This window comes from Prunus persica, chromosome G4 (genome assembly GCF_000346465.2).
Source record: "Prunus persica cultivar Lovell chromosome G4, Prunus_persica_NCBIv2, whole genome shotgun sequence".
Taxonomy (NCBI): domain Eukaryota; kingdom Viridiplantae; phylum Streptophyta; class Magnoliopsida; order Rosales; family Rosaceae; genus Prunus; species Prunus persica.
In genome coordinates, this window is record NC_034012.1 from 12,905,366 (window position 1) to 12,930,964 (window position 25,599).

Below are 25,599 nucleotides of genomic sequence, written 5' to 3' on the forward strand. Positions count from 1 at the left end.
TCACTCAGGAGATAACCTGTGATCATACACATAATGGGCAATAGCATATCTTGCTTTGCCTTCTGGTGAGTAACGATCAGGTGGAACCCCACGGTTCCATCTAGGCAGTAAAACATAAGAATTATCAGCAGTATGAATAAAACAAAATTCACATATTATTGAATACAAATAATATATATTATTATATAGTGGCTGAACTTTAAGGTTGTGATTTTTCAAAATTTTGGCGCATAAAACACATACATATTTTGTTTGTATTAACATCTATAAAGTATAAACTAATGCCACTAGGAGGGTCCTTTTTTGATATTTTTTTTCATTAAATAGTATAGCCGCCTGGCTATACCCGTTTTTTCTAATTTCTTAAAAGAAGTAGTATAGTCGCTCGGCTATACTTCTTTTTTAATTTTTTTTTAAAACGTATAGCCACCCGGCTGTACTGGGTTTTTCAATTTTTTTAAAAAGAAATATTACGAACGCCCGGCTATACTCTGGTTTTCTAGTTCTTAGAAAGAAATAGTATCGCCGCGCGGCTATACTTATTTTTTAATTTTTTTTAAAGAAATAGTATAGCCGGGCGGCTATACTAGGTTTTTTTTTTCCAATTTTTTTCAAAAAATATATATATAGCCACACCGCTATACCAAGCTAATATTTCAATACTACATCCGTATTTTGTAAACGTTATAAGGACTTGGTAAAATTCACATTTTTTTAAAAGCGAATGTACAATATGCTAAAATATTAAAACTATTGAGAGAATATTTGTTTGTGGGAATTTTCTGTGTATTCTTCTCCTTGTAGGAGGTCATATTTATAATACAACGAAACCTAAATAGGCAAGTAAATAATAAATTCCTAAATCTATTTGCAGTAGGAAATCAGAAATTAAAGTAAATCAATTACAATTATAATAGGAATTCTTGGTGTGTAAGGAAAGTAAGTCAATATCCACAAGTCACGCCAACACTCCCCCTCAGTTGGTGCATAGATGTCGCCAATGCCCAACTGATCTAGTGAATTGTGGAATGCTTTACTGGAAATCGCCTTTGTCAAAATATCCGCCAATTGATCCTCGGATTTCACAAAATGCGCAATCTGGTCCATATGTCGGGGTCGTTAGTTGAGAAGTCATAATATGTGCAGCGGAAGATGCATAGGATACAGGTTGAGTAGGAATTAGGATCGGAATCTGAGCCTGAGTCGAGGCCGGAGTCGGAGTCGAAATCGGGATCAGGGTCTGAATCAGAGACAAATTCGGGGTTGGGGTCGTCTTCGGAGTCGGGGTCGGGGTCGGGGTCGAGGTCGTCGTCGTCATAGTCGGGGTCGGGGTCTGGGTGGTCGTCATCATAGTCGGGGTCGGGGTCGGGGTCGTCAAAAGAGGATCCTGATTCTGGATCGGGTTCGGGGTCAAAGTCTGCATCTGTAGGAGCGGAGCCATCTGGGCACTCAACTCAACGATGGTTGGTGGAGAATGAGAGAATGAGTCGGTGGTGCTACCTCTATGAGGGTTGAAAAAATCATCAACCCCCATAACACTAAATAAAATAATCTCTATTATAATAGGACAAAATATAATTGGTAAGTAACCAAAATTCTAATGAAATAAGGACTCGCCAACACTCCCCCTCAAGTTGGGCAAAGATATTTCGCAGGCCCAACTTGACAAGCGAGTCACAGGACACCATACTTGAGAAACACCAATTGTAGAGAAGATCTTTTAGTCAACCACGAGTGAAACAAGTGACAAACTAAAACAAAGTTCACAGCGGAAACACAAGAGCAAACCCTAAAAAATAGGGCACATAGCAAAACACAGAAATCCTGTGAGCACGGCTGTAGATAAGGCAGAACACAGAAACCCTGTGAGCACGGCAGTAGGTAAGGCAAAACACAGAAACCCTGTGAGCACGGCAGCAGATAAGGCAAAACACAGAAACCCTGTGAGCACGGCAATAGGTAAGGCAGAAATAACAACAGAGACAACTTCTCTTCACTCCTGGGTCGTCGGAGTCAAGAAATAAGCAACATCTTCATGGAAATATGTCAAGGTAATTGGGATAGGTCAATAAACATATCCCTTTCACTCCCCCTCCCCCCTCTTAAGGGGGGAGAAGAGCACTTAAATTTCAAGAAGAACACAAGCACAAGTCCCTAGATCGAACCTGGCTCTGATACCATGCTAAAATATTAAAACTATTGAGAGAATATTTGTTTGTGGGAATTTTCTGTGTATTCTTCTCCTTGTAGGAGGTCATATTTATAATACAACGAAACCTAAATAGGCAAGTAAATAATAAATTCCTAAATCTATTTGCAGTAGGAAATCAGAAATTAAAGTAAATCAATTACAATTATAATAGGAATTCTTGGTGTGTAAGGAAAGTAAGTCAATATCCACAAGTCACGCCAACACAATACTCTTGTTGAACATCACAGATGTATTTTTCATGTTTAATACACATATATTTTTTTTAATTCACATATTTTATACATAATTATAACATATTATTGAATACAAATAATATATATTAAAATATTACATAGTGGCGGAATTTTTAAGTTGTAATTTTTCAAAATTTTGCCAAATAAAACATGTACGTAATTTATTCGAATTAATATCTATCAAGTATAAACTAATGCAACTAGGAGGGTATTTTTTTCATAATTTTTTAAAAAGAAAATAGTATAGGTGCGCGGCTATACTCAATTTTTTCCTAGATTTTTTCCTATATTTTAGAAAGAAATCGTATAGCCGAGTATTTATACAGGGTTTTTTTGCTTTTTTTATTTAAAAAAATATAGCCACACCTATATTCCAAATTAATATTTCAATACTACATCCATGTTTTGTAAACGTCTTAAGGACTTGGTAAAATTCACGTTTTAAAAAAAGTGAATGTACAATACTCACATTAAACATTACGTATATATTTTTCACGTTTAATGCACATATTTTTTGTAAAATTCACATATTACACATATAATAATCACATATTATTGAATACAAATAATATATATTAAAATATTACATAGCGGTGGAACTTTTAAGTTGTAGTTTGCCAAAATTTTACTGAATGAAACACGTACGTATTTTATTCGTATTAATATCTATAAAGTATAAAGTAATGCAACTAGGAGGGTCCTTTTTTCTTTTTCTTTTTTTTTATGAAATATAAATAGTATAGTCGCACGGCAATACTATTAAATATAATGTATTTAATTCGTATTTTTTTTCTAATTTTTGAAAGAAGTAGTATCGCCGCCTGGCTATACTGGGGTTTTTTCCAATTTTTTTAAAAAGAAAATAGTATAGTCGCACGGCTATACTTGGTTATTTCTAATTTTTTTAATGAAATAGTATAGCCGGCTATACTACGTTTTTTCCGATATCGAAACAGAATCCTCCAAAGACAAAATTTAAACTGAGACATGTGTGTCAACTTACATGATCTTGCATGGACTTTCTAGTGAAGCGATAGGCATCACTTATATATGCATCACGAGATAAATTAAGGAGTTCAATTTACTGTATAATACACAGTTTATGGAGATGAATGTGGTTTTAATATCTGTAATCCAACCAAATCACGCCAAACTGGAGTTGTCGCGACTTAAGATCATATACAAAGCATGTGCCTTGTTGCTGCCATGCCCCGATCACGGTTCCCTCAGCTGAAGGCAACATTGCTACACAAATGTAGCGTTATTTCTCAGTGTTGTGAAGATACATGTATAGATAGGTTTAGTTTAATTTTCACTTAGCAGTGACTCAGAGACACAAACCAAACATATAATATATCAAACAATTTTATTCAACTATAGATTTTGACAACTATAATAACATCCCCACTGTATTAATTAGAAACAAATCTAAAATAAAAAACCCAAAAGAGTGGATAACACAAACATGGTGACACCCAACCCAAGTTTCGAAAAATGAAGAGCAGGACTGCTACTTAGAGCTGAGCTTGGCGACATCGCATCAGCAGGAGAGGCTGAAGGTGTCGGACTTGGACCTGTAAATGAGTCATCTGGTGTAGGTAGGGTGGCCAGAATCTCAACCCTTTGTCCGGCTTGACAATGACCAGGAGCACCACACAAAAAGTAAAAGTTGTCGGGCCTTTCAAGGGTGATGGTGTCAGATCCCGAGGCATAGACTGCGATAGGAGAAGCAGGGTTGCAAGATTCGTAATCTTCGTTAGTAACTTGCATCACGTTATGGAATTGATTGTTGTAAGAAAATGTAAGCGTGTCACCAACATGGAAGTCTTTTGTTGAAGCCCACTCGTTGTAATCAACAAGGCCTCTAGAAGACCACCCGCTAAAGTCACCAACTCTATACACAGCACCGAAACAAACACCACATAAAGCAATCATAACCAAGCAAATGAGTGGACTTTTTCCCAAAGCCATGAGTAGAGACAACAAAAAGGAGAGAGGATTATAAAGAAGAAAAGGATCGAGTGATTGATCAAATTTATGTTAAAGAAAAGAAGAGCTGACTGAAATTTTGCGTGAAAGTAGAATGGCGTGCCCTTGCATATATATAGTGTATGTTAGCCGACTCCAACATGGAGTAGGGTTTCCAATTACTTGTTGGAATAGGATTTTTTTTATTTTTTTTATTTTTCACAACAGAGTTAATTATAAAGTTTGAATGCCCAACCCCAATCCAAATCGCATTAGTACTGGTTAGTGTCAGATAATAGCTAGATAAACCTTCGTTTCCTATGTAGCAACTGTGAAAAGGAATATGGCCAGATAATGATTTATGCCCATATATAGTTGGGGATATATTTCACTTGAATTATCATGATTATTTTGCCAATACTTGAGCCAAGTTATCTAAGACCCAAAATATATTAAAATTTCAAAATTTAAAAAACGAAGACACATTATTTTGTCAAAAAATGGACCCGCGGGAAAGGATTTAATGCCGCAAAAAAAAAAAAGAAATTGCATTGCTCTGTTGTGAAAATACATGTATTTGGGTTCTAATGAAATTAATCTACACCTTGAAAATGAAATGGCCATTCCTCCATATCTAGTGTCTACAGTTGGCCAAAGTTCTAATCCTTCGGAAGAATTTCGAGCTCTTTCAAGGCCAAAAAGAACCAAATAGGCTTTGAATCCTCTTATCCGAATTCCATAGGAACTTTTATTAACCACTATCTATGACACTGCCCCCAATATATCTGTAGCCAAAATGATGAGAAATTGCTTGACTAAAACAAAGAATTTTTATTTGATTGTGCAAATTTATTCATCATGTATAATTTAATTTTGAAAGGCTTGATTGGACGAATCAGAATAAAGGGATTTCAATTCTAGTCCAAAAAAATTCGAAATGTAAACTCTCTTTCAATTCCGTTCCAAAAAATTTCTGAATTTCAACATCCATTCCAATTCAGAAAACTCCATAATTTTCATAATATTTCAGAACTTACATATTTCGGGATCCAGTAGTTGACAGTCAAACTATTATTATCATGTTGTGCGTGATGATGATATGAGGAAAGTTGTTAAGCACTTGCAACTGAAGTACAAGAAGTTTGATTTTTATTTTTCATTAGTGACATAATTAAATTGGACTCAGACTATCAAAATTGCACGTCCAAAATTACACCCTTGTTAAAAAATTTGTTGTTTTCAGTATTCAACAGGGGCACAAACCAAAGAGAAGAAACCAATATAAATTGACAAATATAACAAATCAAACAATTTATTCAAAACTGCGTTAGTCAAAACATTAAAACTACATTCATCTACCTCACGAATTGAATGAAACATTAAAACCTACTATATATATATTAAGAAACATATCTAAAATACAAAACCCAAAAGAGTAGATAACACAAACATGGTGACACCCAACCCAAGTTTCGAAAAATGAAGTGCAAGACCATTACTTAGAGCAGAGCTTGCCGAAATCGCTTCAGTAGGAGAGGCTGAAGGTGAGGAATCATCCGGTGTAGGTAGCGTGGCCATGATCTCAACCCTTTGTCCGGCTCGACAATGACCAGGAGCACCACACAAAAAGTAAAAGTTGCCAGGCCTATCAAGGGTGATGGTGTCAGATCCCGAGGAATAGACTGCGATCGGAGAGTTAGGGTTGCAAGATTCAAAATCTTGGGTAGTAACTTGCATCACGTTGTGGAATTGATTGTTGTAAGCAAATATGAGTGTATCGTTAACATGGAAGTCTTTTGTTGAAGCCCACTCGTTGTAGTCAACAAGGCCTCTAGAAGTCCACCCATTAGAATCACCAACTCTATACACAGCACCAAAACAAACACCACATAAAGCAAGCATAACCAAGAAAATCAATGTACTTTTTCTGAAAGCCATGATTTACGTAGACAACAAAGCAAAGCGAGTTTAAGAGCAGAGAGAGTTACTGAGCAAATTTGTGTAAAAGAAAGAAGTTTTGCGTGAAAGTAGAATGGGGTGCCCCTTGCGTATAAATAGTATGTGCATCCATTAGCCGACTCCACCAACATGGAATAGGTTTCCATCTACTTGTTGGAATAGGATTTTTTTTTTTTTTTAATAACAGATATATATCATTATAGAGTGTGAATCATGACACAGCTGATCCGTATGTGGGTGTGATTCAAATTTGGTGGTCAAAATATTGACTTCATGCCTCATCCAGGTTTGGGGACCAAAATGACCCAAATCCAATCCAAATTACATTAGTACTGATACTATCAGATAATAGCTTGATTCCAGAAAAAACTTGGTTCCCTTCAAAATAATTATTTAGGTCCATATAGTTGTGGCTATTTGATACCATTGATTTGATTTCTGAGCACATGCCCTAATTGCGTGACTTTGTTTTTTCTTTTCTTTTAATTAAGTGTACGCAAGATGTTGTGTCTACCCAAGTGCAAGTAGTCACACGTAGTAATAATCTTGGAAGTCCAAGTATCGTATCCTCAAGGAGCATGTAGGCAAATATCTGCACACAACAAAATAATTAAATGTACCACAATAAAAGTGACAAGCAAAATGGAAAAGTAATTTGATTTGATTTTGTTGTGAAAATTGAGTTTAAAAATGAAATATTAATAATGGAAATGCTAAGGCATCAAGGTTCAATTCTTTAAACAAAATATGTTTCATGCTCTTTAATCCAAATTATAACTCAATTAAAATCATCATTGAGAAACTTTAACCGGGGAAGATAAAGAAATTAAAACCAATTTAATTTTTCAATGTTATCTTTTATTAATGATTGTTCAGAAAATGAAATTGCTTAATATCTACTCTTTTAATTTAAAAGCATGCTAAGTCAGTTCTTAACAATGAGAAAATATAATTGAACTCATGAAAAGATAATAGCACTTAATATCAATCAAAATAAAAGGATATGAAAATATTGAAAAACCAAAAATAAAAGAATTTAGCAACTCATACCATATATTGGATTAAAGAACAATTCACAAACTTACTCAAAGAACATTCTCTTTAGCCTTAGTTAGAGTTCTGGTAATTCATTACAAAGGAAAACATAAACTAAATTTTGAATGAAATGGATAAAGAAATCTGTCGTAGTGGTGCCCTTGCCAAATAAGTTGATGGGTGATTTATAGTAGTCAATGAGGTGAGTGGGAAGTTAATACATTCGTGGTAGGTAATGAAGGGTTTAAGTGAGGGATTAATTGGATTAAACATGTGTTGATGGTGGAGAGTTAGTGGAAAAGAAATAACGGTGAGGTAAGTGGGCGTTAAATGGCTACGAATGACATGAAATAGGCTCTTTAGCTTCAACGGTTTTGTCTTCTCTTCTCCCTCTTTACTTCTCTTTATAATCACAATAATTCTACAATCAATTCTTCAATAATTGGTCTACTGTGCAATCCTCAAAAGCTTGCAATTTAAGATCATACACAATTCAGTTGTTCGATTAAAAAAAAAATTACAAAAAAGACAAATCAGTTGTTGCGATGCCCCGATTATGGTTATAGTGAAAGGATTTAATGACACAAAAAAATGCATTGATCAATTGTTACGAAAATACATGTATTTGAATTTTAATGAAATTAATCAACACCTTGAGGATTTGGAATAGTGCAACTTGTCTCAAAGTGAAAGAAACATATGGTCAGGGGCTTGAAACATATATTTGTTGTAGCCAAAATGCCAAGAAATTGCTTTATCTGAAACAAAGAATTTTTATTTGATTGTGCAATTTTATTCATCATGTATAATTATGAAAGATTTATGTCCTTTGAATGGCAATCTAAATACAAAAGCAATGTCAAGGAAAATGCAATCGCCAAGTTAAAAGAACAAAGACCTCAATATGGGTTACGAATAGTACAGTTCTCTAGAGCAAACCGATTTACGCCATACCTATATGTTCATCGACGAGAGAGATTAATTGTATGACGAAAACCTATTAAGCATATGTTGGAGTATATTTTTGGTAGATTTAGTTTAATTTTCCTGTACAATTAGTTTCCGCTGTGACACAGAGATACAAACCAAAAAGAAGAAACCATATAATTAAATTGACATATATAATAATATCAAACAATTTATTCAAAAAACTATGTTATACATCTCACCTACGTAACTCGTGAAATGAAAGAAACATTAACATCCCTACTATATTATTAAGAAACATATTTAAAATACAAAACCCAAAAGAGTAGATAACACAAACATGGTGACACACTGACACCCAACCCAAGTTTCGAAAAATGAAGAGCAGGACTAGTGCTTAGAGCTGAGCTTGGCGACAGCACTTCAGGATGAGAGGCTGAAGGTGATGATCCATAAGGTGTCGGGGTTGGACTTGCAAATGAGTCATCTGGTGTAGGTAGGGTGGCCGTGATCTCAACCCTTTGTCCGGCTTGACAATGGCCAGGAGCACCACACATAAAGTAAAACTTGCCAGGTCCTTCAAGGGTGATGGTGTCAGATCCTGAGGTATAGACTGCGACTGGAGAGGTAGGGTTGCAAGATTCAAAATCTTGGTTGGTAACTTGCATCACGTTGTGGAATTGATTGTTGTAAGTAAAAATGAGGGAGTCGTTGACATGAAAGTCTTTTGTTGATGCCCATTCATTGTAATCAACAAGGCCTCTAGAAGTCCACCCGTTGGAGTCACCAACTCTATACACAGCACCAAAACAAACGCCACAGAAAGCCAGCATGAGCAAGAAAGTCAGTCTACTTTTTCCCAAAGCCATGAGCAGACAACAAAGGAGAGCAAATTAAAGAGCAGAGAGAGATCAAATTTATTTAAAGGGGACGAAGTAGAAATTTTGCGTGAGAGTAGAATGGGGTGCCCTTGCATATAAATAGTGTGTGCATCTATTAGCCGACTCCAACATGGAATAGGTTTCCAACTACTTGTTGGAATAGGAATTTTTATTTTATTTTTCATGACAGAGTTAAATTAAAAAGTTCGAACAACAACCCAGCTTATCCGTATGTGGGTGTGATTCAAATTTGGTGGTCAAAAAATTTCCAAGAACAAATATATAATTCACAATAAGCTAGAGATAATAAGATAAAGTAGCGGCTTTTGGAAATGATATACATGAAGTAGCCTAAGCCTATATAGATATGGATCCTATCTAAGCATGCATATGTGAAGGAAGTTGAGGTTCCACCCCAAAATCAATTGGTAATTAGGGGAATAATCCAGCTTCTTATAAGCCCTTGCTAGGTTTCTCCACTTTCCAATGTGGGACTTTTTACCTTCACATTTTCACACGCTCACGCACGTGTGGCGAATTTTCAAGCCTAGCACGTGGACAACACATATTGGGTGATGTGGAGCACGTGTGGCCATTGGGCTTTCACATGTGAGCTAACCTGCTCTGATGCCATGAAGGAAGTTGAGGTTCTACCCCAAAACCAATTGGTAATGAAGGGAGTAATCCAACTTCTTCTAGCCCTTGCTAGATTTTTCAACTTTCTAATATGAGACTTTTAACCTTCACATTCTCACACTTATTAGTGGATTTAGCCTTATGCTCATACATTCTAAATGTGAAGGGGGAAATACAATGTAACAGACTAAAGAAATAACATAATTTTGGAGATGTGAAGCTCGAAGGCTACACAGAGCTCCTACACAAACTTACTTGAAACAAACTTCAATAAGATTGATATTCTTGATACTCACTTGATACACACACTTGATACACCCTTGACACACACATTACATACAGAGGATACGCTGCCTATTTATAGGCCATAATATTAACTAAACATTAAATATAACCATAACCACTATACCCACTAAACCTCACTTTTACTTCAACTCATAAACTAGACATAATAGCTAACCCCTTTATATTCTAACTCTTTATTTTCTTAACTCCTGACCTTTGAAATTACCCCAACGATCTCTCACTTAATTTCAAAGCTTATTAACATAGATATTTTCCCCCTTACTCTTCTTCCATGTCGCTTATGTTCACAATAGTTTGAGGCTGGCCAATACCATTTTCTTCTGGATTTTCATCTTGTGTTAGCATTCCAATTTCTAGCTCTAGATCCATCACTTGATCTTGTAGCGTCTCCATATCTTGAAATTCATCAACGCATTAAAGTTGACATCGACTACTTTAACGATGTCATGTTCAATCCAATAATTCAAACAAAAATATGCCGCCAAGTGTTCTGCCTCCTTCTTCGTGTTTTTTCCATCTGCTTGGAAATTTTGAATGTGCGCCTCTATCAAAACTAATGTGACACATGAATTGCATTGCATGAGCTGATTCCTTGGTTGCAAAATTAAAATGTAGTTCAACATTAAGGTTGCGTGCATCTTCAATCAAAATAGGCTTGAATGGCACAACAATTGATATACTCATCTTTTTCTTTTTCTGGCTGCAAGAGAGAACGCAATTAATAACCAAACATTTTCCTTCATGAATATCAAAAACACTCCATTTTCTTTATTTTTTCTTATGGGTGCACATTTGCCCCAATCTTCAAAGGAAACATTGTTCCTTTTTTTTCTTCGACATCCATGTGCCTTTCTCTCTTCCTTTGGCATCCTTGTGCCCTTCTTTCTTCCTTCGGCATCCTTGTGCCTTTCTCTCTTCCTTCGGCATCCTTGTGCCTTTCTCTCTTCATTCGGCATCCATGTGCCTTTTTCATTGGCATTAATATGCCTCTCACTCACAGCCAATACACAAAAAATATATATATATTTTTTTTTTACATATCTCAAGCCCACGATAAAACTTTTTAATAACAACCAAAAACATTTTCATCATGCCAAAATAATTTAAATATAGAACCACAACCAACGCTTCATGCTACATGCCAAAAATTATTTAAAAATTAGACCATGCTCCAAACCCCACATCTCTCATACAGGTCCTCATGACCGTATCACCTCTGATACCACTTATTGGTGGATTTAGCCTTATGCTCGTACACTCTAAATATGAAGGGGGAAATACAATGTAACATACTAAAGAAATAACATAATTTTTGAGATGCGAAGCCCGAAGGCTACACAGAGCTCCTACACAAACTTACTTGAAACAAACTTCAATAAGATTGATACTCTTGATACTCACTTGATACTCACTTGATACACACTTGATATACCCTTGACACACACATTACATACAGTGGATACGCCGTCTATTTATAGGTCATAATATTAACTCAACATTAAACATAACCATAACCACTATACCCACTAAACCTTACTTTTACTTCAACTCATAAACTAGACATAATAGCTAAATTCTTTATATTCTAACTCTTTATTTTCTTAACTCCTGACCTTTGAAATTACCCCAATAATATGATCACTTTTTTATTATTAGAGAAGAGACTGAGCCTCCAGATGGAGAAAACATGATAAAAGCTACATTATATTACCATTATAGAGAACAGAGAGTTCGTAGGCTTTGTTTATAAGCCCGGTTCTTCTTTTTGAGAGAGACTTGTCTATTAGTCGTATTCTCAATCCTCTTGATCTGCAGCTTCACTATCCCCATTCCTTTAATTTATTCCTAAACTAGCTTTTACAAAAAAAAAAATTTAGCTCTTGTACCTTTCCATTTCTATTTTGCTATTTTGGAATACCTAGCTAGCTACTTGTATGGGAAAGTAATCAATATTAATCAATATGATGGAGAAATACGGTGAAGTTAGGAGAGAAAAACTAGAGGAGAAAGGTAATAAGGAGCAGCATCTGTAAAAGGCGAAAAAAAAAATCGTATAAAAGAAAAGAAATTTGTATGGATAATGCGAAAGAGAAAACACGGATGCTGAGCTATAATGTTGAATAATAATTTTGAAGATAAGCACAAAGATTAACATGCTTCCTCATTGATCGTAAAACCTCCAACACCCACAATTGGAGAGCGCATTTTTGCTCGCCATTTTAACCCAAGATGTTCCCTCACCACCTTATCAATATTTGACACGTGTCTATGTTTAGACACTCATAATATTGTTTAAGTTAAATTCTTGACTGCTTGCAACTTAAGTACAAGAAGTTTCTTTTTGTTTTTCCATTAATGATTTAAGCTAGACCCATACAATGATCAAGATTGCACCTACAAATTCACACCCTTGTTTAACTTGTTCTTTTTAGTATTGATGAGAAAGATAACTTGTATGACAGAATCCAAAAAAGCATATATTGGAGTTTATTTCGGCAGGTACGTTTAAATACCCATTTGAATTAACAAATATAATAAATCAAACAATTTATTCAAAACTATGTTATATGTCAAAGCATTAAAACTACATCTTATATATCTACCTCATGAATTGAATGAAACATTAGCATCCCTACTATACTAAGAATAAACATATCTAAAATACAAGACCCAAAAGAGTAGATAACACAAACACGGTGACACCCAACCCAAGTTTCGAAAAATGAATGCTTAGAGCTGAGCTTGGCGACATCATTTCAGAATGAGGAGCAGGACCACTACTTTGTTCAGAGCTTGGCGACACTTCTGAATGAGAAGCTGAAGGTGAGGATCCATAAGGTGCCGGGCTTGGACTTACAAAAGAGCCATCTGGTGTAGGTAGGGTGGCCATGATCTCAACCCTTTGTCCGGCTTGACAATGGCCAGCAGCACCACACAAAAAGTAAAAGTTGCCAGGCCCATCAAGGGTGATGTTGTCAGATCCCGAGGTATAGACTGCGATCGGAGAAGTAGGGTTGCAAGATTCGTAATCTTGGTTAGTAACTTGCATCACGTTGTGGAATTGATTGTTGTAAGCAAATATGAGTGTGTCGCCAACATAGAAGTCTTTTGTTGAAGTCCACTCGTTGTAATCAACAAGGCCTCTAGAAGACCACCCACTAGAGTCACCAACTCTATGCACAACACCAAAACAAACACCACATAAAGCAAGCATAACCAAGAAAATCAGTGTACTTTTTTCCGAAGCCATGAGTAGACAACAAAAAGGAGAGCGGATTAAAGAGCAGAAAAATGATCGAGTGATTGATCAAATTTGTGTAAAAGGAACGAAGAGCTGATTGAAATTTTTGCTTGAGAGTAGACTAGGGGTGCCCCTGCATATATAGTGTGTATCTATTAGCCGACTCCAACATGGAGTAGGTTTCTAACTAGTAGTTACAATACGATTTTTTTTTTTTTTCATTTTTCATAACAGAGTTAATTATAAATTTTGAATGGCCCAAACCCAATTTAAATTGCATTTTCTTTTTTATCCGTATCCAAATTGAACTAGCGCTCATCTGTGAGATAATAGCTGGATTGTTCCCATAACAACTGTGTAAAAGTAAAAAAAAAATCCCCGGTATAGCCGCACGGCTGTACTTTCGGAAAATATCATATTTAAAGAGTATAGTCTATCGGCTGTACGATTTTTAAAAAATAAAATAAAAACCCCGCCGGCTATACTGTCTATAAATAAAAAACCTGCGTATAGCCGCGCGGCTATACTCTTTAAATACCCTTTTTTCTATTATTTTTTCTTTCCTTGATTTTCATTTATCAATAAAAGTAGTTTAGAGCATTATCCATTACTATTAGTCTATTACCTGAGTCTCTATTATCCCCTTTTTAGTTTTTACTTTTCTAGAGTTTTTACCCGTATGAAGTATTTAACATTTTCACGTTTAATACTCGTATTATATGCGTACATACGTATTTTTCAAGAATATTTTTATTTTACGTACACATCCTAAAGATTCAGTAAAATACACGTTTTTTTTTAAAAGCAAACGTATAATACACGTTTTGTATATGTATGTACATATTTTTCATTTTTAATACACATATTTTTTACCAAATTTTCAATAATACACACAAATTCACGTATTATACACATAATTCTCGCATATTATTGATTTAAAATAATATAAATAAAATAAATTTATCATATAGTGACCTAACTCTTTAGTTGTAACTTGCCAAAATTTTGATAAATAAAATTTGCTAAGATTATTTCTTTCTTGTTGTAACAAAAATACGAGATGGTGATTTTTCAATCTCTTTGCAACCAAGAACGACAATTTTAAACAAAGATTTATTGGTATAGTAGTAAGTGGGAGCTGTTCAGGGTTTTGAATGAAAGTGAAGTGGAGGTTAGGAGTGGCTTGTGAGGTTTTTTCAATTTAATTTTTTTAAATAAATAGTATAGCCGCGCGGCTATACTGTTTATAATATTATATTTACGCGTATAGCCGCTTGGGTATACTGTTTATAGTATTATATTTAGACGTATAGCCGATCGGCTATACTAAGTATTAAAAAAAAATTTCAATGCAGCATAGCCGCCCGGCTATACTTTATAGCCGGATGGCTGCACTATTTATTAAAAAAATTTTAAAAACCCGAGTATAGCCGCGCGGCTGTACTCTGTAGATACCCCTTTTTTCTATTAAATTTTCTTTTCCGTGATTTTCGTTTATCAATAATAGTTGTTTAGAGCATTATCCATTACTGTTAGGCCATTACCCGAGTTTCTATTATCTCCTTTTTAGTTTTTACTTTTTTAGAGTTTTTACCAATAAATTTTTTTAGCATTTTTCCATTTAATACTCATATTATATACATACATACGTATTTTTTAATAATATCTTTATTTTTTTTCAAGGCTGCAAATATATATTGGTTAACTGAAAACGAAGAATGATTATTTTTTTCAACCAATGTGTATGTATTCACCCTATATAATAGGGGTGGGCGCGGTCCGGTTCGATCCGATTCTCACCTCAAACCGGAACCGAAATCGGTATTATTTAACCGGTCCGGTTTAGGCAAAAAAAATTTCAAAAACCTGCCGGTTCGGTTCTAACCGGTTCCGGTTTTGAACCGGATTATTAATTTATTTATTTTTAATTTTTTTTAATTTTTTTAATAAAAAAATTATAATAAATAACTTATTTTTTTAGCTTAAAAATGAACAAATAATCCAATTCATACATTTAGAAATTTTTTGAAGTTGAACTTGGAAAATTAGTGATTATAAAAGTTAAAATATGGCATTAGATTTTAAAATTTTGTAAAAATATAAATATAAAATATATGACCTGTCCGGTTCGGTCCGGTCCGGTGCGGAGAGATGTAAAACCGGAACCGGAACCGGTTCGAACAGGTTCGATCCGGTTCCGGTCCGGTTTGTTGACTTTTTTGGTCAACAGATTTTTTTTTCTGTTTTTTTTTACCGGTTCGGTTCGGTGTTCCGGTTTTCCGGTCCCGATGCCCACCCCTACTATATAATTAAATTGTTCAAGGGTTAACTTAATTCTTTATTGAAATTACACATTTTTAATGTGCGCGAGGGAATATGAAGTTCTATTATGTATTCTCCCATCACATTATGACGACAACTCTCAACTGCTTGCACACAAGAAGTTTATTTCTTTTTCTTTTCTTTTTCCATGAAGGACCAAAAGGCTTTTCTTTTCTTTTCTTTTTTTAATTCTTTATTTATTTATTTATTTATTTATGATGATGAATACCTATGTTTATCAAAATCGCATGTAGAAACAAAGGGCTTTTCATTAATAGGCCCATTTTAATATGACATATTATATAATTACCCGTATATAGTTTATTTGGAGGGAAAACCTCAAAACTTGCCATTTGTTATTTTCTAATTAGTTCTTAGTGTGTTAAAAAATTTCTAAAACCAATTGAAAAATGATAAGTGGCTAGTTTTGGGTTTTTACTTCCAAATAGTCTCTATATGGATAATTGTATAATATTATTTTTTTAAAATTTAAATTTATTTTAGAATTAAAAAGATAATGGATAGTTGTATTTCCACAAAAATAGGATTCATTATCTTATTTTTCTTTTCTTTTTTAATTTTTTTAATATAAAAAAGTGTGAATTTACTATATTATCCTCATTTAATTAATAATTTCAATTCTTAAATTATATGAGAAAGTTCATTGCTGCAAAATTAGTTGTTTAATTTTGTAGTACAAAGCAGTGACACAGGGACACAAATTAAAAAATATAGAAACCTAAATAAATTGACAAATGTTATCTGTCAAACCTAACCCTACATCCTCATCTTCCGACCAAAAAAAACCCTACATCCTCATCTACCCCAGGAATTGAACACATTAACACCCGTACGTACAATAATATTAAGAAACCTGTCTAAAGTACAAAACCCAAAACACATAACACAACAGTGGTGAACTCAAGCTTCGAAAGACGAAGAGTAGAAGCACTGCTTAGAAACACCACTTCAGAAGGAGGTGATGCTCCATAAGGTGCCGGGCTTGGGCTTGCAAACGAGCCATCTGCAGATATAGGCAGCGTGACGTTGATGTCGACATTTTGTCCGGCTTGGCAATGGCCAGGAGTACCACAGAGAAAGTAAAAATGGCCGGACCTATTAAGGGGTGACAGTGTTAGAGCCAGAGGTGTAGGTTGCCATAGCAGAGGTTGTGTTGCAAGATTGGAAATCTTGGTTGGTAACTTGCATCACATTATGGAATTGATTGTTGTAAGTAAATATGAGGGTGTCGTTGACATGGAAGTCTTTTGTTGAAGCCCACTCATTGTAATCAACAAGGCCTCTAGAAGTCCAGCCATTAGAGTCACCAACTCTATAAACAGCACCAAAACAAACACCATAGAGAGCCATTGTCACCAAAAATCTCAGTGTAATACTTTTCATGAAAGCAAATGACTAGAGAAAACAAAGGAAGGCGAATTAAACAGCACAAAGAGATCAAGTTATAGCTGACTGAAATTTTACGTGGAAGGTAGTGTGTGTGTGGCCTTGCATATCCTTGTGTTTAAGCCCATTTCTAAATGGAAAAGGTTTCCAAATACTGGTATGAGATATATGTTTTACCAAATAGTTAACCAATTTCCTTAATTTCCTTTCTCCTTGGCCATATTGGATTTCAACAAGTCTGTAGGCTTCTTGGTTGCGAGTCTAAAGCCCTTAATTTTATACTAACAGACAAACTAAGGATTTGATTAAATTAAACAAATATCTAGGTATTTATGGAGAAGGTCAGTGGGCTATAGCTTTGTTGGTTGAGCTCTTCCACCTTTATCTACGTGGACGGAAGTTTGAAGGCACCAAGCACCCAATGATAATTTATGTAAATTCCCTTCCCCAATTGCTTGTACTAAAAAGACGCGGCGTTTGGGGGATAAAAAAACACTATTTTTTTGGTAGAGTGGGTCTAAAGGCCCAAAAGAGCTACATGCAGGCCCAAATTAAACATACTAGGGCTCGATGCACAATGAGGCTATATAATATCTTATGTTGCACAATTTATTGAAGAAGCAAAAACTTGGTTCCAAAAAATTATTCAGAAATTTCACAGCACCAAACAGGCAACTGCAATGCAAAGTAAAAGGAACCAAAGAAAAGAAGAAAGAGAGCTGAGAAGAATACAATCAATTAAGGATTGTCGTTAGCACAAATTTCAGGAGTAAATTGGAGCGCATGGGTGTTGAGATCGTAGATGAGCCTCATATTTTGCTGATGCCATGCTCCTAGTATAGATTTCCCATTTCCTGGCATCATTGCTACACAAAAATAACCTGCCTCATGATTATAAAAGTTCACATATCTTGGATCAACAACATAATTAGAACCCTCAAAATGGTATGTCATGGAGGCAAATTGAGTAAATTGCGGCGTATAGCTGTAACACAATTGAAACCCTTCAGGCACTCGACCAATTCTTGTAAGATGGAGAGAATCATAATAGTTTTGAAATGCCCCCATAACCTCCCGGTACGTGTTACGTCCATTGGCATTTTGATCAAGTTGAGAGATTAGGGCACCTGAATCAATGAAGAAACCACGGGTACCACTTTGACTATATGCAAAGGTACCCGGTGGAAACCCTAACTTGCGTGATCCAACACTTATATCCAACAGATTTAAGTTGTAAAATGGAGATCCTGGTCGTGTAACAAAAGGAGTTGTGCTAATACCTCCAGGTGGTGCGGGTATATCATCCCCAAACCTTACCACACTAGGAGCCATTTGTGCTTCAGTAAAAGGAACCAAGCAATATGAGAAACGTCTTTGGGTTTGATCAGCCAACTGGGACAACAGTGAATCAGGGTTCAAGCTTAACCCCAACACCCCCGAAATGACACCATTTTTCGCAAATTGAATGTTTCGATTGTCGTTCGAACAACCAAAGACTATGTCAGCGATGCGTACACTGGTTGTGATGTTAAATGGAAATGTAAATATTTCAATAGAAGCTATACCTCTAGTCAATGCCCCACCACCATAATTGATGTTGTAGACACATTCATCGTTAACACATTGGTAAAGGGCCCGGGGACCTTGACAAAAGGGGTGGTTACAAGCAAGCTTTCGATAACTCCATGATTGTGTTGAATCGTAAATGGGAGTTGCTTGTATGTAACAATTTTGACAAGGTTTGCACTGCGTCCAAATTAGGCTGCCGCCGGTATCCAAAAGTAGGAACACAAGTGTGGCTGGGGATCCAATGCCGACTTGCACCATGTAGAAGAAGTTGTCACGAAGCAAAGTAAGACTTATATTGTCAATTTCTACGGTGGAATTTGAAGATGAAATTAAGTCCAAATAGTGAGATCTGGCTTCGGAGAACTTGATCATTCTTTGAATTCGTTCTAGTAGAGTGAGGTTTCCAGGGTATAAAGGAGATTCAGGAGCGTCTCTGGGGATGAGCTTGAGGCTGAAACCATTTGGTTTTGAATATGTTGGATGGAATGCAGAGATTGTGATGAGACAAAGAAAGAGAGTTATGTCAAGAACAGATGAGACTCCAGCCATTTTGGTTAATGTATGAAGCATTTGGGGACTACGATAGCTAGACTTATAAAGTAATCCCCAAATGCATATATGTTAAGTCGTCAAAGCACCATATCTAGGCTGTTTTCTTCTTTTTTTTTGTGAACAATATCATGGCCAATTTATTAACACATTTATTTCCGTACATGGAAATCTTTTTTCTCCTTTTATTTATATAAGGATTTTCCCATGTAAGTCTTTTTCTCCCTTTTATATCTTTATGTGAATATTAAAAAAAAGGAAAAAATTGAATTTTTTTCACTAAATCCATAAAGAAAATTGAAATATATATTATGGATACATAAAACATGCAGGAAAAAAACACAAGAAAAAATTAACTTGGGGTTCATATCGACTTCTAAGAGAGGAATTAAACTGATAGAAAAAAAAATTTCAAACATTGGTATAAAAGAGGATTGAGAAATTGGATTGCCATGCAAACCTGCTTACCAATTACCATGTATGGTGATGACTTCTTACAGTGAATCAAGATAGAAAACTTAGCACATATGTAAACCCCAAAACTGGAAAAAGAATGATTTCTTACATTGCTAGAGCTCGAGTAGAACCTATTTGTCATGAGACTTTGTGAAAATCATTTTCTACATCGGACGGAAACATATATTTCAACCAGAGTTAGGATTAATCATTTAAACAACCAACCAAAAGCTCAGACGATATATATGATGAAATTCATTAAATATAGTAAGGGATGAGATCCCCAAATATCCAGTGTAATATAAATAAACTAAAGAATATTAATAGTGCTAACCCGCGTTTTATTTATTTATTTTAATACAAGTCTAAATTACAAAGGAGAGGGGAGTTTCTCTCACACACACACTATCAAGATGCCATGGAGATTTGAACTTGAGGCCATTGGTCTACAAGTCAAGGCCCTTTTTCACTGGGTTAGATCCCTTTGGCACAGACATTTTAGACATACATAAAAAGACATGTAATAATATTAGAGTGCTACTATTTTCACCCTCTGTACTTTCCCCACCCACCTTATCTTAAAAATTTTAAAGACAAATTTATCCATTTGTAAAATGACTTTTAAGAACTTAGGGAAAAAAAAAAACCTAAACTCACATAACCCACCTATTCTACCGTTTGACAAAAAGGAAATAAAAAAAGCATTAAGACCCATCGTCTTCTTCTCCTCCCTCCAACAACACACACAGCGACACCATAACCACTGGCGGACCTATTAAGGTGCAAGGAGCTGCACCTCCCTTCACCAGAAAACACATTGTAGGTGCTGCATATTGCACCTCTGCTTAGCCTAAGAGACGCACTCTAGGTGTCCGTTCGTGCCCATAACCGCCATCTTTTCTCCTCCACGCCATTCTTGCTGCTCCTCGCTGCTCACATGAATTGACCACTCCATGATGAATATGTCAAGACTTCAAGTGCTTGTATTCATTAGCTCATACTTTTTTGCAGTATGGATTACCCATGTCGGTTGCTTTGTTAAGGGCAGACAATAACCTTCCTCCTTGGCGTACTGGATTGAAAGAGGTGGAAATGGTTGAATTAATAATTAAAGGGTATTTTAGGAATAATGGTTGGTGGAAATATAGGATTGTGTTTTTTCAAATTTAAATGGGTGGGAAAATATGGGTGAGGAAATAGGACATGAGGTGGAAATAGCAGCACTCTAATATTAATGCTAACTTGGTGACAAGGACAAAAGTGATAACACCTAAATCAAAAATTACAAGGTCGCTTTTGCAACAACAACAACAACAAAAAATAAAAATAAAAACCCACAAATGTTTAAATACGAGTTGAATCCCGATCCTCTACTTTTGATTTTTCTTTGCTTGAATCTGCTTAACTTTTAATCTGAATTTGTCACCCCATTAAAAAAACCATCCAAATACTAAAATGTTGATACTGCATATTCTTTTTCTTTAAAAATAAGAAATTAATGATAAAAAGTTAATTTTTTTGTTGCTTTCTCAAGGAAAAATTGTTCTCAAAGAGTCTGACCCTTATTGGAGATTATGCAACTAGCGGAATGAGATAAGTACCCTTCCCCAAATCAAATTCTTCTGCTTTGGGGATCTCTATTCAAGTTTCTTGTTTGGTTTTTAAAATCATTTCTTATTAATGGATTCTTTTCTTCTTTCATTTTGATGCCTAATTAAGAAGGCTTGATTGGAGACGCTTGGGTTAAGTATGGTTTTCTTATGAATTGCATAGGCCATATATGATGAAGAAGAAGAAATTCATTTTGTATATTAAAAAAAAAAAGGGGGCCCAAAAGTGCAAAAAAGAAATGTGAGGGTTCAAATAAACAATTTGTGGCATATATAGGTTTGGCCAATTGGCCAACAGTGCGTGTCAACTCCTTTGCAACCGAGTTTAGGCCCGTCCCGATAGAATAGTAAGATATCATTTTGTAAACAAAACAAAAAAAACTTGTACTCATATTCTTGCAAGTAATGATCAAATGTTTTGCACAATACATTGAAGAAGCAAAATTTATTTCCCATAACTTTGTTGCAAATTATTAAGAAGTTTCAAAACACCAAACTAGCCAATGCAATATAAAACAAAAGGAACAACAAAGAAAACAAGAAAACAAGCTTAGAACACTACAATCATTTAAGGATGGTCATTAGCACAAGTTTCGGTAGAAAATTGGAGTGAGTTGATGGCGCCATTGTAGGTGACCCTCATATTTTGCTGATGCCATGCTCCTAGTATAGATTTCCCAGTTCCTGGCATCATTGCTACGCAAAAATAACCTGCCTGAGTATTATAGAAATTCACATACTTTGGATCAACAACATAATTACCACCTTCCAACTGGTACGTCAAGGAGGCAAATTGATTAAATTCCGGAGGATATTTGTAACATAATGGGAACCCTTCAGGCACTCTACCCAGCCTTTGAAGATGGAAAGAATCATAATGATTCTGAAATGCCCTCATCACCTCCCGGTACACGTTGCGTTCATTAACGAGATTTTGATCAAGTTGGGAGATTAGGGCACCGGAGTCGATGAAGAAACCACCGGAAAAACCTATCCTAGCCGTAAAGGTGCCCGGTGGAAACATTAACGGGCGCATTCCAACACTTATGTCCAACAGATTTAAGTGGTAATAATTTGATCCTCCTGGTGTGACAAATGGAGTTGTGTAAACATTTGAAGATGGTAAGGGTATGGTATCCCCAAACCTTAGCACACTAGGTTGCATTTGTGCTTCAGTAAAAGGGACCAAGCAATAAGAGAAACGTCTCTGGGTTTGATCAGCCAATTGGGACACCAGTGAATCAGGGCTCAAACTCAACCCCATTATCCCCGAAATCACACCATGTATCGAGAATTGAATGTTCCGATTATCATTTGAACAACCGAAGATCATGTTATCGATAGTTCTAGTGGCGTCCAATGGGAATGTGAACGTTTCATAAGAAACAACACCTCGAGTTGATGACCCACCACCATAGCCAATGTTGTAGACACATTCATCGTTAACACATTGGTACAAAGGAAGATCACCATGGCAAAGAGGGTGGTCGCAAGGAAGCCTTCGATAAGTGCTCGATTGGCTTGGAACAAAAATGTGAGTTTTAGTTTGTCGGTAACAATTAATACAAGGTTGGCACTGGGTCCAAATTAGGCCGCCGCCAGTGTCCATAAGTAGGAACTGGAACTCAACCGGGGTCCCAATGCCAACCTGCACCATATAAAAGAAGCTGTCACGAATCAAACTAAGATTGTTAGGTTCTATGGTGGAATAATTTGAAGATGAAATCAAGTCCAAAATGTGAGCCCTAGCTTCGGTGAACTTGATCATTCTTTGAATTCGTTCAACTACAGTGAGGTTTCCAGGGTATAAAGGAGATTCAGGAGAGTCTCTAGGGATGAGCTTGAGGCTAAAACCACCATTCGGTTTTGAATATGTTGGATGGAATGTGGAGATTGAGATGAGGCAAAGGAAGAGACTTGTGACAAATAAAGGATGGGCTCCACTCATTTTGGTGTTCAAGAGTGAGTATATGAAGCATTTTAGCAACACTTATATATTTGTCAAAGCACTGTTTTGGTTTTTTCTTTTTCTTTTTTTTTTTTGGTAAAACATACACAGTTTAGAAACGCATATAAACGTTTTGTTTGTTAGTTCCATATAAATCTTTTTTTCATTTTTGCCAATAATTTTCCATTTAAATTTAAATATTTTCCTCCCTTTATGTAAATGTTTTTCTCCCTTTTATGTCAGCATTTTCCCTTGTAGTGTACATCTTTGTCTACATCCTTTGGATATTTCATTGAATTTCACCAATTAAAAATTCAATAAAAATTAAGAAGTTGTTGAAATTTTTATACACTTTCTTTTCACAACTATTAATCGCATTCTACTTGATGGGATTATTAATTGTTAATAAGAGAAGGATGTATGCTCCGCCATGATGAGTTTAAATATTATATATAGACGACTCGTTGTTCATTGTACGTACCCAAAAGCACACAAACACATCAGAATGTTATATTGGCAATTTTTTTTACCATCTTTTTCATGAATCTTACCATATCCTCCAATTTAGTCTTTATGTTTTGGACTCAAACGCATTCTTAAGCAAATGTGATGGAATGTCTTATATATTGGTTAGCATACACGAACCTATTGACCTAATTATTCCCAAGTAATACTCTCTCTCTCTCTCTCTCTCTCTCTCTCTCTCTCTCTAACATTTTTTTTAATACAAGCGATAGTCTAAACTATGGATGTATGGAGGTTTCTCTCACACACCCTGCCAAGGTGTCATGGGGTTCGAACCAGAGATCACTGGTCTTTAAGTCAAGGCCATTTTCCACTAAGCTAGACCTTACCTCTCTCATATGAACTTGATTGTATGAATTTAATTGTCCTTTTGGTGCGCTCACCTAACTAGAGTTAAAATTAAAACCAGAAAAATTCACATCTATCTATGGGTCACATTCCATTGAGGCATCTCTTAAATAAGTTTATTTGGGTGAAACCTTTTGGAACTCATTCCGCATCGTATTTAATGATCTAAATTGTCTATTTTTGAAATTGTCATTCATAGAAAATTATCACAAAAATTATTAAATCGTAAACCAATAAGACATAATTTTTTTATAAAACAAGTAGACGAACATGATTTTTCTTCTTTTCTTTTTTCAAAAACCAGACAAACATTTAATCAAATGATTTCCGATGTTGAATTTTTACACAAATGATCTTTGAACAAAGATGCTAAAAATTGCAGTTGGAGTCATAAAATACAAGTTACAGTAGGTCCCACAAATAGTAGCTTATTTGAAGCTCTCTCATCTCATCTATCTATATCTACAAAAGGGTAAACCAATAAGACATAATTTTTTTATAAAACAAGTAGACGAACATGGTTTTTCTTGTTTTCTTTTTTCAAAAACCAGACAAACATTTAATCAAATGATTTCCGATGTTGAATTTTTATACAAATGATCTTTGAACAAAGATGCTAAAAATTGCAGTTGGAGTCATAAAATACAACTTACAGTAGGTCCCACAAATAGTAGCTTATTTGAAGCTCTCTCATTTATCTATATCTACAAAAGGATAATAAGCATTTGGTTAAACTTTCAAAAGGTTTATTTGTTGAAATGACTCATGTAGTTTTTAAATAGTCTTAGTTTTCCCTCTGAATTTTTAAATGACTCAATTTCCTCCCCCTTGAACTTTTATTATGTGACCAAGGTTGCCCCAATCCGTTAGTTTTCATATAAAAACCGTTAAATCAGCTGACGTGACATGAGTATTTTGGTACATTTAACTATTAGAACTTTAAAAATTCAAATTAAATATTGAAATTATTGAAATTATTTTAAATAGGTAAAAAAATTAAGATAAAAGTATCTCCTCTTTTTTTTTTCTCCCTTAATTGTCAGCACCCATCACCTTTTCCCTTGTCACAACCAGCCCGACCACCCAACCAACCCCAACAACCACTTTCCTCCTCCCCATTCCTCTGTCAAAACAAAGGTACCAAAAAAACCCAGCAACCCTTCTTCCTTCTCTCTCCCTCTTTCTCTCCCATTCCCCCCTCTCTCTTTGGCAGCTAAAAACCCAACTCGCCCTCCACCATCTCCTCCTCTCTTCGACATCATCAAACCCTAACCAACAATTCACCCTATGTCTCTCTCCTCCCAATTCTCTCTCTTTCTTTGGCAGCCACTAAGGGAGATATGGACTGTCACATATGCGAAATCTGATGTCAATTTAGTGATTTTGTTTGTGGGTTTTGAACCTTTTGACAATTAGGGGGAGGGGGTTGACGGGAGAGAGAGAAAAGGGAGAAGGTGGGGTGGGTTT

The 25,599-nt window shown here is 35.4% G+C and overlaps 4 protein-coding genes across 4 annotated transcripts; all 4 read right to left on the reverse strand.

Annotated features, from left to right (window-relative positions):
* LOC18779629 lies at positions 1-6,807 on the reverse strand. Its single transcript, XM_007212552.2, has 3 exons — positions 5,864-6,807; positions 3,911-4,339; positions 1-100 (listed from the first exon to the last, which is right to left on the reverse strand). Exons 1-3 carry the CDS (start codon positions 6,349-6,351, stop codon positions 1-3), a joined length of 1,017 nt encoding a protein of 338 aa, XP_007212614.2. The 5' UTR covers positions 6,352-6,807.
* On the reverse strand, positions 6,901-13,407 carry LOC18779524 (uclacyanin 1). The gene is made up of 3 exons (XM_007214340.2): positions 12,851-13,407; positions 8,698-9,126; positions 6,901-6,964 (listed from the first exon to the last, which is right to left on the reverse strand). The coding sequence occupies exons 1-3, from the start codon at positions 13,405-13,407 to the stop codon at positions 6,901-6,903; spliced, it is 1,050 nt and encodes a 349-aa protein (XP_007214402.2).
* Positions 17,866-19,245, reverse strand: LOC18780271 (aspartic proteinase CDR1). The gene has a single exon (XM_020562295.1). It carries the CDS (start codon positions 19,243-19,245, stop codon positions 17,866-17,868), a length of 1,380 nt encoding a protein of 459 aa, XP_020417884.1.
* LOC18779852 (aspartic proteinase nepenthesin-2) lies at positions 21,880-23,259 on the reverse strand. Its single transcript, XM_007212291.1, has one exon. The coding sequence runs from the start codon at positions 23,257-23,259 to the stop codon at positions 21,880-21,882; it is 1,380 nt and encodes a 459-aa protein (XP_007212353.1).